Consider the following 15,716-nt stretch of genomic DNA (forward strand, 5'->3'; position numbering starts at 1 on the left):
TCTTACATCTCGAGAAGTGAGAAAACATGGTTCCCCGCCCGGGGCTGGTCACCCGGCAGGGTAGGGTAAGACGGGCCTTTCCTGAGTCTAGAGCCCAGACTCTCCTTAGGAACACGCTGCCCTTCAAGAAAGACAGGAAACTCTGGGTCTTGATCATGCATTTTCACCTTTGAGAGCTGAGCGGGTTTGATCATCCTAATGGGGGCCAGGGGCTGGAGCGATAGCACAGCAGGTAGGACGTTTGCCTTGCATGTGGCCAACCTTGCTGACCCGAGTTTGATTCCTCCGCCCCTCTCGGAGAGCCCGGCAAGCTACCGAGAGTATCTCGCCCACCCGGCAAAGCCTGACAAGGTACCCGTGATGTATTCGATATGACAAACACAGTAACAACAAGTCTCACGATGGAGACGTTACTGGGCCCGCTCAAGCAAGTCGATGAACAACGGGAGGACAGTGCTACAGTGCCACAGTGGGGGCCATGGCATAAACTGGGATTCGATGAGTCTGGGAATAACCTGCAGGCAAGGATGCTGAGGTCCTCATGAGTGTCCAGTGACCTGACCTGGGTGCCTGGCTGCGTAGGACGATGCGTGAAGCCCCTAGGCTGAGGGCGGCGGGTGGAGGCAGGGAGTCGGAAGGACAGCGGGGAGCATTGAGAGACTTCTCACCTGTGCCGTCAGGGGGCTGCCCCATATGGCCACTGGGCACTGCGGTGTTTCAAATGGGAATGTGCTCCAGATAGAAAACCCGGGCTGGAGCGATAGCACAGCAGGTAGGGCATTTGCCTTGCGCCTGGCCAATCCGGGTTCGCTTGCCAGCATCCCATATGGTCCCCCAAGCACCGCCAGGAGTGATTCCTGAGTGCAAAGCCAGGAGTAACCCCTGAGCATCGTTGGGTGTGACCCAAAAAAAGGAAAGAAAAAAAAAACCCCTCAAACCCATATTACAGAAAAGGGTGTGATGTCGATTGTTAATTTCAAATATTGGTTGTGTGTTGAAAATATGAAGGGCCTCAATATTGAGGCCCTTCATGTTCCCGGAGCGAACAGATGCCATTGGGCTACACTAGCACGCGACAGGGACAAATGGAGACGTTACTGGCGCCCGCTCGAGCAAATCGACGACTAACGGGAAGTTAAGTGATAAGTGATAAGTTGAAAATATTGGGGGGGGTCTACTAGGTTAATAAGATCTATTAAAATTTTTTTTCTTGGGATTTTTATTTCTTGGAGGGGGGGATGTTGGGCCATAGGCTGGAATGCTTAGGGGTCACTCCCAGCAGTGCTCGGGGCCCTGCGGCCTGGGATCCTGGGATGGACCCCAGCCCTCCTGCCTGCAAAGACTGCACTCAGCCTGTTGGGGTGTCTCTCATCCTACACCTATTTATTTATTTTTTTCTTGATGTGTCTGCTAGATAATTTTAAAACATACACGGCTCGCGTAATATTTCTGGTAACCGCTGCTGGCCTCAGCTGAGGCAGTTTAGGATGCGAGAAAGTGCAGAGTAAATACAGCAGCACCTGTGGGTTAGTCAGTGGCACAGGGACTGTTAAGGTCGGTAAGCTACTCGTGGGTTTCCTGTCACAGCCGAGATGGAAGGCAGAGGCCCTCAGGGCTGCCAGCCGGAGCTGGCTGGGCTGCCAGGGAGGCCTTGGTCCGCGCTCTCCAGTGGTCAGACCCTTGAAGGCCAGTTCTTGTGCGTGATGACCCCCACTCCTTCCCTGTACTGCCCGGAAGGGCTGGTTAGCCTGCAGCAGTGCGACTACTTTGCAGGAAGCCCCTTCGAAAAAGACCCGGCCTCATCTCAGCCTGCGCAGGCCATTCTTCAGACGCCCTGGAGTGGGCCACCACTGTAATGGACAATGGGGGCTGGGAGAGAGGCCAGGGCTGACGGGGGGGCGGTTCGGAGAGTCTGCCCGGTGATAGTGAGTAGAGACTAAGATGCATAATAAATGTGTACTTTTTCTTGTGTGTGTGTGTGTGTGTGTGTGTGTATGGTGTGTGTGCGTGTGTGTGGTGTGTGTGTGTGTGGGGGTGGGTGGGTGTGTGGTGTGTGTGGGTGGGTGTGGGTGATGCAGGGGATTGAACCCAGGTCTTATGCATGTCTCTACTAAACCCCATTAAAAACCCAGTGTGTGCTTCTTAATGAAAATCAGAAGGGTTGCTCTGGGAGATATTTCTAGAACATTTATGTCATGAAGAAAATAACATCTAATGTTGTTTTAATTGTTCGCATTATAATTTTAAAATTAAACACAGACTCAGAAAGTTGCTTATAAAGGAAGAGTCGGCAGTCTGTACGGGAGACATCGTCGCATTGAAAAGTGCCAGAAGAACTGGCCCTTAGTAGAAAGCGTGCCACAGTAGGTGGCTGGGGGGCTCGGGCAGGGAAAGGGCCACTGTGACAGTGACGGAGGGCGGTGGCCACCGTGGATGAGGACTGGGAGCTGAATGGAGGTAGAGTGACATGCACAACAGTGCTGCAAACCACAGTGCCTAAAAGGAACAAAGAAAAAAAGCGCCTGGCATAGAAGCAGGCCGGGGGGCAGGAGGGAAACTGGGAACATTGGTGGAGGGAAGTGACACTGGTGAAGGGCCAGGTACCAGGAACATTGGGTACTTGAAAGTGAATTGTGAATAACTTTGTAACTTAGTAATTCATGGTGGTTCAGTAAATAATAGCTTTTTTTTTTTTAAAGTGTGGGTTTAAAGAAAGCTCAGAGGGCTGGCGGGCATGCTAGGCTTGATCCTCTTACCATGTGGCTTCTTAGCACTGCCCAGAAAGACCCCCAAGCTCTGCTGGGGATGCCTCTCCTCTCCAGAGGGCTCCCCTGCCCCCCCAGAAACAAGTACCAAAATCCTAGACTAAAAAAAGTCTGTGTCAGAGATTGGCAAGTTGCGTGTTTTTTTTTTCTCCCCAGTCTGAGTTAAGAATGATTGTCACACTTTTAAGTGTTTAAAGAAAACAGAAACAATAAAAAGAATCATGTGTGACAGGTGGAATGTACATGGAATTCAAAGCTGGAATTCAAAGTGAGGGTCTTAGGGCGGAAGCGGCAGCCCGTGAGCACAGCTGCACCCCTGCCTAGCCGTGTGGGGCCCTGCGGCTTGGCACCACGGCCACTGGCAAAGTCACTGTGAGACGGACCATGTGGCCGCCAGCCTGAAATGCCACCCAGGCTTTACAGAAACCGCGCGGAGCCCCCGGTCCACATTATTCCAGTTCTCAGAAAGGAAAGGTCGCTCCCCTCCAGTACTGTGCTGTGAAATGTTTCCAACAAGACCGCACAAAGAATGGGGCCAGGTGCGCCTCTGTTTCCCCACCGGAGCTGGCGAGCCTCCTTGGCCGTGGGGCTGGTGGTGGAGCTTCGAGGCATCTGGAGTCACGACGCCTGCCGAGGGCACAGCGCTGTTGCTCGCTGGGGAACACAGTGGGGTCTGGGGGAGGCCTGGGCTGCTGGGGGGCGAGTCCATCTCGAATCCGCTCACGCAGCCAGACTGTTTTCAGCTTGCCCGAGTTGCCCCTAAAATGCCTTTCTTGGTCTTTCTTTTTGTGTGTGTGTGTGTGGGGGGGTGAGGATGGGGGTTCCTAGGATCACCCAGGAAAACCCATATTGACTGCGTAGGGTCCTGGAATTCCTTCTTATCCTATTTAGTTTCTTTTCTTTTTTTTTTTTTAGTGAAACACCATGAGCTACAGTTGTAGACTTACAAATTTTTGTGCTTGGGTTTCAGTTATAAAATGATCCAGTACCCATCCCTCCACCAGTGCCCATTCTCCACCACCACGGGTCCCAGTATCCCTCCCACCCCCCATCCCCCCATCCCACTCTGCCTCTGTGACAGGGCATTCCCTTTTGTTCTCTCTCTCCTTTTGGGTGCTGTGGTTTGCAAGTAGACTATAGACCGAACATGTTTGCCTATTTAGTTTCTTTGTCCATGCCATCAGCCACCAGGGTCATGCCGGGGGTCTTCCAGACCGATTCTCTCTGGCTGGCTGTGGCTCATCTTCATGGTGTCCCTTCGCCTTCTCTTTCAGCCCGGGGTGCCTTTTCTACAACTTTAGTGGCGATGCTGCCCCTCGGGCTACTTGGCAGAGTGGGGTCCACAAGGGTAACCCCAGGCCGCTGCATTCCGGAGCCTGGGCTTGCAGAGAGCCGTGGTTGTTGCTCAGTTAACTGAGCCCAGACATGAGGCCGGAGACGCGTCTCACGAGGCCGCCGGGAGCGCAGGAGGAGGCCTTGCCTGCCTGTCCGGGCCCTGCCGGGAGCGGGGCTGACTCACGGGCTGCTCCGTCTTCCCCTGGCCCTGCCACACCTCGCCCCTTGCACACCCTCGGTGTTCTCTGCTTAATCCTCGTCTATATTCTGGAAAAGCTAAAAGCTTCCTTCCTTTATCTTCCCACTTACTCATTTTGGTGTAATTAAAGCCGAATCACAATTACTGTTTGGTAATGTGTGTCGAATGCTCAGGCGGCTCGAAGTACCGAGAGACGGTTTCAGCGCCTCTCCTCTCCTGCTCCTCCCGCTGCCTCCCCTGTGTCCCCTGTGTCCTGATTGCTGTGCCAGCCGAGGGGCTGCAGCCCCTGGTATATTCAGCCCAGGCCCACCTGTGGCATCAGACTCATGGGGTTCCACTGCGCTGATGGCAGGAACAGACGATGAGTTTTCAACTCCGGAAGGTTGACTTCAGGCCTAGTGATCTGATAAATTGCCCGGCCCTCCTTTCCTCCCCCACCATCAGGGCTTCTGGGGAGTCCCTACGCCCAGGGCCAAGTGTCTCCATCTGTCACGGTGCGGAGCAGAAAGCCAGGAGGAGTATCTGTGTCTGTCCTTGGTGGCCCCTGGGCTGTGACCCCGCATCCCACACCGTGTGCTGTGATCTTGTGTGCATGAGAGCTTTCTCAGAGGTTGGCGTATGGAGGGAAAGTCCAGGATTCTTCCCTGGACCCAGCCAGTGCCCCCAACTTGTCTGTTCTGAACTGTTGTGCTGTCTTGTGTGTCTGACCCATCCGGTGAAGGACCAGAATTTTCTGTTTCCACCATGTTCATGAATGTCGTACCAGCTTCAGATGGATAGTTTTGTAAAATACGGCAGAAATGAATTGCTGGAGAAAGGAGCGCTCACGGTTGCGTCTCGGGACACCAGGAATGCGCCAGGCTCTCCATGCCCTGCCTAGGGCAGGTTCCTGAATTCTTCTTTCAGTGTCTGTACTCAGCCTGGCGTGTTGCTGCGTTACAGGCTGCTGGGAGCACCCACTGCTCATACAGGCGTTCTGTGCTGTTCCGGGGAGCCCTACGGTACATGCGGGCACGTGTTGCACTGTACCTGTTTTGGGGGGTGTACGTGCCGGGCAGGTCAGTGCTGGGGGCCAGGCGGACTGGCTGGGTGGTACCAGGACTGGAACTTGGGGTGGCTGCATGCCAGCTCTCTGAGCTGTCCCCTCCACACCCCACACGCGGACCACTGTCCTCTCTGTGGATCTAAGGTGCCCGGCACCCTGCTTTTCCCGGCTCTCACCCAGGTTCCTCCCGAGTTCTGGGCTAACTCCTTCTCCGGTGTCATTGTCTGCTTCTCGTTAGGGACTTCCTGTCCGCCTTGGGCTCTGTGGGGCCGTGTGCCTTTGCCATCTGTGGTTGGTTTCGGGCGCGGTAGTAGGTTAGAGTGTACCATTACCCATATATGGACAGGCGCGCTTCCAGCCTGGATGCCTTTGTGGATGGGATTAGCGCGTCTCTGTGGCTGGCCAGGTGGGTGTGGCTCTGCCTCCCCGAGGAATGTTCCCTGCCTGCCGGGCGGGCACTGTGGCATGGGCCAGGCTTAGGGGCTCAGCAGGAACCACATTTTTAGCTTTTTGGTCGCGAAAAGTCTCTTCCGTCTCCAGAACTTCCTCAACCATGTTGAAAGAGTTGGGAAAATGGACCACAGTGTTGGGGACCTAGGAAGCAACAGGGAGTGAGTTGCGCCCCACTCACCTGCTGAATATTTGCTTCCATTAGCAGCAAGAACGCCTGAGTGAAAGGCCTGGGTGCAAGGTTTTATCCAGGCCACAAGCAAGGAAATATCCTGGTTTTTTTGTTTTGTTTTGTTTTGTTTTTGTTTTTGGCTTTGGCTTAATTTAGATGTGCATTATTATTGTTTGTTTGTTTATTTGGGCCACACCTGGTGGTATCAGGGCTTAACCAGTACTGGTGGGAATGGAGGGGGGGAACCTATGTGGTGCCAGAGATTGAATCAGGTTGGCTGTGTGCAAGGCCTTACCCACTGGACTATCCAGCCCCTACGTATCCATTCTCGCTTAGTTGTACAGTAGATGTACATTCGTAGATGTACATTCTTGACTTAGTTCTTTTGAATGTTTTCGTGTGTGTGTGTCTGTGTGTCTGTGTGTCTGTGTGTCTGTCCTGGTCCTGGTTCCGAACTTGCTTTCACTTTGGAATTACCTGTGAGATAATATGGTTCTGGGGCCACAGAGATAGTTCGCTGTGCTCACTGCACATGCTTTGCACATGTGGGCTGGGTTCGAACCTGTCATTGCTTGGAGCCCCCAAGCATTGCTGGAGTGACCCCTGAGCACAGAGCCTGGAGTAGCACTGCGAAGTGTGGGTCTCCCCACAGCATAGAGTGTGGGACACGGGGTCACAGCACATGGTGTAAGGCATGGAGTCACAGCAAATATTGTGTACCCCCCTAAAAAAACAAAATAATTAACCACTTTCTTGTATAAATCTCTTAAAATACCTTTGTGCATTCAATTAGAATTGTAAGGGCTGTGACATCCCCAGTGCTTTTATGTCACAGCTACATAAGAAAATGCCCCTTAGGTGGGAGGGATGCTGGGACCCGTGGTGGTGGAGGATGGGCGCTGGTGGAGGGATGGGTACTTGATCATTGTATAACTGAAACCCAAGCACAAAAGTTTGTAAGTCTACAACTATACCTCATGGTGTTTCACTAATATAAATAAATAAATAAATAAAAAGAAAATGCCCCTTAAGTCACTTGGCTTTCGTGTCAGGCAATAAGTGTTATTTTTTTTAATTTTTAAAATAATTTTATTTTTATAAGTTGTTCACAATATTTGGTTACATTTAATATTTGAACGCCAATCCACCACCATTACACCTTCCCACCACCACATTTCGGATGTTTCCACCTTGAATCACAAATCCAGCCCCCAAAGCAGAACCGAAATAATTTATTTCGTATTGCTTGCTATGAATAATCCACTAAACATGGTCCAAAAAAAAGGTTTCTTAGAGGAAAGTGTGTGAAGATTGTTGTATTTCACTAGGAGCCGTTAAGCCCTTCTATAAGAGGTTAGTAACATGTTGTTAAAGGTTGAGCCTTGTGTGCTTATATCTATATCTATATAAATATATTTCCCCCTAAGTTCGGTTGCCTTCTACTTTAAACCCCTTCAGCTGAGGTGTGCTTCTCTTGGTATATTGGTGGTGTCCGAGCATGTGGAGAGCGGCTGTGGGATTGGTGGCGGTTGAGTTCTGGAGGTTTTCGGCTGCTGGACTGGGTCCCTTGGGGCAGGGAGGGAAACTCACCCCCCCCCCCCCCCAGGCATGAAGGGTTTTTTTTTGTTTTATTTATTTATTTATTTATTTTGCTTTTTGGGTCACACCCGGCAATACGCAGGGGTTACTCCTGGCTCATGCACTCAGGAATTACACCTGGCGGTACTTGGGGGACCATATGGGATGCTGGGAATTGAACCTGGGCCAGCCACGTGCAAGACTGCCCTATCCACTGTACTGTCGCTCCAGCCTCAGCATGAAGTTTTAAAACAGAAATTAGGAGCTACTTTGCTGTGAATTTTTGTGGAAATAATTTACTTTTGGGGGAAAAGGGGTGGTGGTGCCAGGGCGCAGACCCAGGAACCTCAACAGATGCAAGGCAGGTGTCGTGGGCCGGGCTGTCCGATTCTTGGTAATGGAAGGAGTGGTCTGCAGGCCCTGATGCTGATCATAGCGATGTGCTGAACCTGCCTGCTGTCTCGGAGTCCGACACTTAGCTCTCCCCTGAGAAAATGGCACTGCGCTTTGTGTCGATCTGAGCCCAATCTGGTTGGAACTTCTCTAGTACTCAATGCCTCCACAGTCGCAGTCAGAAAGGGCATTTCTCCCGAGAGCTAACAGTGCCGTGCCCAGGTACCAGCCTCACCACCACCCGGATTCCCCAGGCCCGGCTTCCACCATCCGTCTTGTTCTGCCCACCTCAAACCCCTCAAAATGTGTGATAAAAAGGTACTTTTCTTTTCTCCACCCCCCCCCCCCCCCCGTGCTTACCTTTCTGATTGTGTTTATTTCCAGGAATGCTTCTTACTGCCAACGAAAACCCCAAGATGGGCATCTACTACATTCCAGTAAGTAATGCACCCAAGGGGCTGTGATTAAGAATAGGGCAGGCCCATAGTTGGTAGCCTGTCTCATGGGGGGGGCGGGGGGGGGGGGGCGGGGGGGGGGGGAGAAGGCAGCTGGAATAGAGAAGGGATCATGAAGACAATGATGGTTGGAGGGGTCATTCGGGATGGGAGATGTGTGCTGAAAGTAGATAAAGGACCAAACGTGATAGTCTCTCAGTATCTATACTGCAAACCGTAACGCCCCAAAGTAGAGAGAGTATGGGGGAAATTGTCTGCCATAGAGGCAGGGGGGAGAGTTGGGGACATTGGTGGTGGAGAATGTGCACTGGTAGAGGGATGGGTGTTTGATCATTGTATGACTGAAACTCAAACAATGAAAGTCTGTAACTGTATCTCACGGTGATTCAATTAAAAAAAAAAAAGAATAGGGCAGGCAGAAACACTTTGTTTTTGAAGTGGAACCACATTTGTATGATCTCAGAATTGCAGGAGACCCAGTTTTCTCTTGTTTCTCCGGGTCTGTTTTTCTGTGTGGGATTTTTTTTTTTTTTTCCCTATTTGGTCCCAAGACCTGGTGACTTTAGGTTAACGCAAGCTAGAGGCCTCAGGACCGCAGATGCTGAGAACCTACTTTCTCGGGGAATGTTAGCATTTTAGGCCTCTTTGTAACTCAGGTCTGTGGAGAAAAACCCAGAGGGACCACTCCCAGGTTCCGGCGTGTGGGGACAGTGAGAACATGAGTTATTCTGGCTCAGCTGAGCATGGTTCCGAAACTTGTACTTCAGTGCTCCTTCCTGATCTGCCTTTGTACCCTGCTCCCTTGCACTGAGTTTTCTTTTTTTAAAATAATGCCACTTGTCTATACTTGGAACTTGCTCTTTGTAATACTTCTTCAAAGTCAGCAGAGAGCCCAGGGGTCTGAAAGCCTGCCCATTTTCATAAGATTTTATCGAAATTAACCCGGTTGATATTTGGCACAGAGCTTTGTTTGAGGCTAGGGAACCAGAGAAGCATGTGTGTTTAATGTGTGATTCATGCCAAGTGTGGGAGGTTTGGGCTGTGATTTGTAGCAATATCTTATAAATCAGGCATAAAAGCTCTTTCCTCGCCTTTGGCCCTGTGCTCGAAAGGAAGACAGCTTAATGTTCTCTCTCTTGTTAATTTCTGCCTCTTTGTCTGATACCATCTTGCCTGAAAGCTTACAGTCTTGATAGATTAAGTGCGGTTCCTGATTTCACATCCCTACAACTTACTAAGTCTGTCACTTAGTGGTGTTCTCCAGCCATCAGCACCTTCCTTTTCCCATCAGAAACCAACGCCTCTTAAGAGCTTGGCTTGCCTGTTCTTTCAGTGTGAGGATCTTCAGCGACAATACTTATGCTGATGCTGGGAACTGGTTTTAAAGGGTGTGTGTGTGTATGTGTGTGTGTTAGTGTTCTGTAATGTAATCTTGGTTGCGTTCTTTTTTTTTTTTTTTTTTTTTTTTTTGCTTTTTGGGTCACACCCGACGATGCACAGGGGTTACTCCTGGCTGTGCACTCAGGAATTATTTCTGGAGGTGCTCAGGGACCATATGGGGTGCTGGGAATCGAACCTGGGTCAGCCACATGCAAGGCAAACACACCCTGCCTGCTATGCTATCGGTCGAGCCCCAGTTGTGTTGTTTAGAATGAACACCTATGTATACTCTAGAGCTAAACCAAGCCTTTCCCAACATGCATCCCAGATCCTGTGTGTGTGTGTGTGTGTGTGTGTGTGTGTGTGTGTGTGTTCTGTAATGTAATCTTAGTTGCCTTCTTTAGAATGAACTCCTATGTAGACTCTAGAGCGAATCCAAGCCTTTCCTGGTGACTCGCATCCCAGATCCTGGGGCCCAGCCTGGTCACCATTGCTGGGAGTTGCTGGGTTCCCAGCAGGCTCTGGGAACTTCTCACAGGAAGCAGAGTACATGCCTGCTTTAGGATACACAGTTGTCTAAACTCAGGGTAAATATGTTGCTTGTTTAGGAAGTGACTTGTTGGATTTTAAAAGAATAAAAGTCAGTATATGTTTTGAGGGACTATAAAGGTTCTATGCAGTGTCACTGAACTCAACTTTTTTCTTTGGTGGGGGGTGGGCATTGCCAAGGTGGCCTGGGGCTCCTCCCAAGGATGCTTGGCCAGCCCTGCTGGGGGTTTCAATGCTATGGGCCCACTGGTACCAGGGATCACTCGAGTGGTGCTCAGGGCTGTCCAGGGGGTCGTGATCAGGGGGCTGTGGTGTGCTGGGGTTAAACTTAGATCCTTCCGTATGTAAGGCAGACCTACACTCCCAACCCCCAAGCCCAACTTTTATAGGGATGTATTTTAAGACATTTTAGAAAATAATTGCCTCTCTTACTCTTATTGCAATGTTTCAGTATTTGTCATAAATCAACAGAATCTATTAAGTACTTTAACATTTACGATTGGACTGAAACTTCTGTACTCAGTTTAGAAAGCAATTCGGGAACCACGTCCCCTGCAACTGGGGTGGCGGTGTTTGAGAAATAGATTATATGTAACCCACATTGAGACTCCTATCTCTTTTGAATTTTACTGTTTTCCTTTTTCATTGAGGTACTGGATTTATAATCGTTTCATGCACATAGTATTGCAGCCCCGCGCTCAACACCAGAGTGCCCACTTCCCTCCATAGTGGCCCAGGCCCCTCCCGCCCCCCCCAGCCCCGCCCCATCTCTCAGGAAGTCGTTCTGTAGACCAGCCCTCCCGTTCTGTGGGCCATGGCCACTTTTGCTCCTGTCCTCGCCGCCTTTCCTTCTCTTTCCCTTCTTTTCCTACCCTTCTTCCGGTCCCTTCTCTTCTTCCTCCCTTCCCTCTTGACTACCTTCCTTCTTTTTGTGAATATAACCATAGTTTTTTCTTTACTCAGGAAATCCTTTTGATTTAGTACTTCCTGTTTCTGCTAGAAAATGGCACTTGAACTTTTCTAGCATCATTCATCAGCTCCACAAATAGAGATGACTAGGTATTAAGAAATAGAAAACCTTAATGCATTTTTAACAAAAGTGTTATAGACAGCATAGTAACTATAAACTTGTATACCTGTCCTCACGAGGGCATTAAAGGGCAGAGGGAATGCAAGTTTTTAATAGCTAAATTTTCAAAGTTAAGTCTGATGAATGTCTTTTAAGTCTCTTGAGTTACTACACTCAAAATCCAAAAAAGGTTCACAGAAGGGCCAGATTTTTTCCCCCTCCTTCGGAGGAGGGTGTCACACCCAGCAATGCTCAGGACTCACTTCTGACTCTGTACTCAACCGTCACTCCTGGTGGGTTCGGGGGACCATATGGGATGCCCGGAATCGAACCTGGGTTGGCTGTGTGCAAGGCAAGAGCCCTACCCTCTGAATTAAAGCTGTTTCTCTGATGCACCCCTCCCCCCCCAAACTCCGGTCAGATTTTCTGGCGGCTTCCCTGGGTTCTTTTACTTATGTCCACATGGGAATCTGGTCTCAGATAACTCTGCTGACTGCTTTGCTCTGTAACTATGTTGTATTGTTCCTGTATTTTATTTTATTTAGTTTTTGGTTTTTGGGTCACACCTGACGATGCTTAGGGATTAGTCCTGCCTCTGTACTCAGAAATCCCAGCTAGTGGTGCTTAGGGGATCATATGGGATGTTGGGGATCGAACCTGGGTCTGTCATGTGCAAGGCCAACACCCCACCCGATGTGCTGTCGCTCCAGCCCTGTTCCTGTATTTTAAAAGTAAAGAGACCAACAGATGCTTTCATTGACTCAGGGCTCGGAGCTGGGAATGCTCTTGCGAGTGAAACTGTCTTACCTCTGTGTTTTGTGAGTTTACAGTCCAGAGAGCAGAAGCAATGATAAACAGATATATACTGTGAAGCACTGTGAGAGAAAGGAAGTCGGAGTCTGTGGTAAATATATGGATGCTGGCACATGGTACTGTGGCTCAGACCTGAATATAGGTTAATGCAGATTGCAGCTCCGACATAAATGTGTTATGAAGGTTGTCCAGTGGTTGGCTCTCAGTTGTCAGACTCTTGTATATCATCATTTTATTAGGGTAAATATCAGAGTCTTCCTTCTGCACTTCAGATCCAGGGCAAAATGGTGAATGACAAGTGTGTTCCACACTGTGTGGGCTCTGTTTTCTCTCACCCTCACAGAAGTACAGATTTCTGTGAACCATTAATCCATTTCCCGAGCTTAGCAGATGGTCAGAACATAGAAGCAATCTGTGTTGGTTGGTGTCACCACGAAGGAACAGCTCGTCAGCTGTCAATCAGACAGTGAGTGGGTGGAAGAAGTTAAAAGTCAGAAAGCTACTCCTGCCTGGGTCTGGCATCTGCCTGGCTATGGCATGACCCCGGGCCTCTTGGGGACCTCTGAAATGGTTCCAGGGTAATTTTCCCCAGAGGGTGAAATCGTGACTCCTGTCAGATCAGTTTGTGTTAAAACTATTATTTAACCATTAAGTGAGGGCGTAAAGCACATTTCTGTTGGATCAAGGGTCCAGTGTTAAAGCACAAATGTGTGTGGGTGGAATTCTGGGGAGGAGGAAACTGGCACCCTTCACTCCAGCGGGCCGGGGGCGTGGCTGCTTTTCGGCCCGTGCCAGCCTATTGGCCAGACTCTGGATGTTCTCAGTCACCTATGGTTCGTATGGTTTGTAAACTAGGTACCCTGGAATTGGAGCCCTGGAATTGAAATCAGAGAGATTTCGAGGGTGGGTCTTCACTCAGGGGTCCGGCACATCAAACTCCTGGCTAGCTGCCCGGTTGTGTACATGAAGTGCTGTGGGCACACAGTGTTCATCTCTACAGCTTACTGACTCGGTGCCAAGGCAGCTGGGTGACAGGGACCGAGTGGGCCCCCAGCCCTGAAATCCGTACCTAGCCGTTTCGGAAAACATTGCTGACCTCTTTGCCGAAGGAGGCAGAGCTTCCTGTTGGAGTGCAGAATTTGTCCTACACTTCCCTGCTTCTTTACGAGTCTTTCCCTGTTGTAAGTCATAGTGTAAAACACAGAGTGACATGGCTTTCTCTTTCCCACTGTTACCTACGGCAGTGCCCGTTACTGCAGATTTTCAGTCAGTGTGTGTTGAACGATAACAAAACAAATTCATGTGGGAGTAATCAAAATTTCTCTCTCCGGTAAATCTGAGATAACGAATATTTATTTGCACAGTGACTGATTTGCAGCCCTGTTAGAGCTCTTCTTATGCAATATTCAAAATTAGCATTGGCCTTTTGCTGCTGCCACTGTGGAAATACAGAAGTGGAGAAGATGGCTCATGTGTGCCAGGATGTTGTGTTTATTCAGGGGGATAAGGATCAGTCCCTGGGCCCTGACAGTTCCTTCTAATCAGCCAGATCAGAGACGCTCAGTGAGACGCAGTCCTGTCGGAGAGTGCCAACAGATCTCTACAAGTTAGGTCTCCTGACTTGTATTTGCTGAGTTGGGAAAATTGCTGCTTACAGGGGAAAGGCTGAGCCTTGTTCCGAGCTGCATCTCATGGGCACCCTGGGACAAAGCAGCTCATGGAGAAGAAAGAGCGTTAGGATCAGCTGGGCCACTTTCAAGGGAAGATGTACCTTACAGCAGCAATTTGAAGGGATGGCGCTCTTGTTCCGCGAGGGCAGATGTCATTCCTCACACTCTGGCTGAACCCCAAAAGTGTAATCTTATCTTAGATACTGTGCTGAGTGTATGCACAGAAATGCAGAGACTCCAAGCCCGTCCGTAAGATCGTAGGAGTGGTTGGGTGCTCGGCTCTGATCCCCCACTGCTCCTGCGCCTCTCGGCCTCTTGTGGCTGCTGGAATGGATCTGGGCTGGAACGGCTGCATCCTCGAAGGCCACAGGAAAGGACCGATGTCATCCCACAGTATTCCATTTCCACAGCCGACTCATGGCCTCTCGCCAGTTCATCCTCTCTGGGCCTGATTTTTACAAACTTTCTCACAGATCTAACTGATTTTGTGCTGAGGACCAGCTCTCTCCTTAAAAACACACAAACAGGGCTTGGGCGAGCCAGACCATTGGGCGCTGATTCTGCAGTGCTCGTGAATGTGCTGAGACCTTGAGGTCTCAGCCCAGGAGGGAGCAGCGCCTGTGTGCTCCTCCCGAGAATCCCCATGCTGGGTACGCAGCATGGGCCCTGGTTCAGTCAGTGATCACCAAGGCATGGCGGAAAGGGAGAAAAGTTGGTCAGCGTGAAGTTTCGGGCGGCCGGGGGAAAGAGCGAGTCTCAGCACTATGATTCACGGCCTCCCTGAGGACGGCTCCCACTTACATGCAGCTGGGGAGGATGCATCCCCTCCCCCCTCACTCCAGCCCTTCATCTCTGATGTGCCTGTGGCAATCCCTGACATCCTGGCTGAGCAAGAAAACCAGCGTTTGAGTTTGAGGTGGCTGTCTCTCGGGGGAGGAAGCATCCTGGCTTCTGTGAGCACTGGGCACTCCAGGATGCTCGGGTGCCAGTCCCAGCCTCCTGAGCTCGTGTTCTGTCTCCCCCCTCACAGCCGAAGGGGAGAGGGCTGTCTTCTCCATGGCTGGCTTGGAAAAGCTAGCTTTGCCCTGCTTTACTTGACAAGCTGATTTTTTTTTTTTAACATAAGAACTGAAAGCAGCCATGGGCCAGAGATGTCACAGGGGTTCAGGCTGATGCCCTGCATGTGACCCGCCCTGGGTTATGATCACCAGCATCACATGCACCAACCAGATGGTCCCTGGCCCCCCAGGGCTGGAGCATTACCACATCCTTGGGCCTCAGGAGTGAATCATCGCCCGAGTTGACCAAGAATAATGTCCAAGAGTGGCCCCGAGCCTCCTGAGCCGGGCTGGGAAATTCGACTCCTGAAATGACTTGAAGACTCGGGGGAAAGAGAGCGCAGAGAGACACAGCAGGTAGGGCGGTTGCCTGGCAGATCCCAGCCCAGGTTCAGTCCCCGGCATCACATAGGTTTGTTCTCCTGAGCCCTAGCAGAAGTGATCCCTGTGAGTAAGCCCTGAGCACCACCGGGTGTGGCCCCCAAACCAAAAGAGAAAACACTCGGGGGATACTTCATTGTAAGCATGTGTCTCATGGGTGTAAGGTATCTGGTACCCGGGGGTCAGTTCCCAACAAAGAGAGACTGTCACTGTCCTCCCGTTGTTCATCGATTTGCTCGAGCGGGCCCAGTAACGTCTCCATTGGAGACTTTGTTGTTACTGTGTTTGGCATATCCTACGTCACGGGGAGCTTGCCAGGCTTTGCCGTGTGGACGAGATACTCTCGGTAGCTTGCCGGGCTCTCCGAGAGGGGCGGAGGACTTGAACTCGGGTCAGCCATGTTG

The 15,716-nt window shown here is 50.6% G+C and overlaps 1 protein-coding gene across 1 annotated transcript in view; it reads left to right on the forward strand.

Annotated features, from left to right (window-relative positions):
• NOL10 (nucleolar protein 10) overlaps nucleotides 1-15,716 on the forward strand; it is a 91,398-nt gene that overhangs the window by 28,090 nt on the left and 47,592 nt on the right. The window contains exon 13 of the mRNA XM_056123515.1: nucleotides 8,322-8,374. Coding sequence (XP_055979490.1) covers nucleotides 8,322-8,374 — 53 coding nt within the window. The remainder of the gene's footprint in view (nucleotides 1-8,321; nucleotides 8,375-15,716) is intronic.

This window comes from Sorex fumeus, unplaced genomic scaffold (assembly GCF_029834395.1).
Source record: "Sorex fumeus unplaced genomic scaffold, SorFum_2.1 ptg000006l, whole genome shotgun sequence".
Lineage (NCBI taxonomy): Eukaryota > Metazoa > Chordata > Mammalia > Eulipotyphla > Soricidae > Sorex > Sorex fumeus.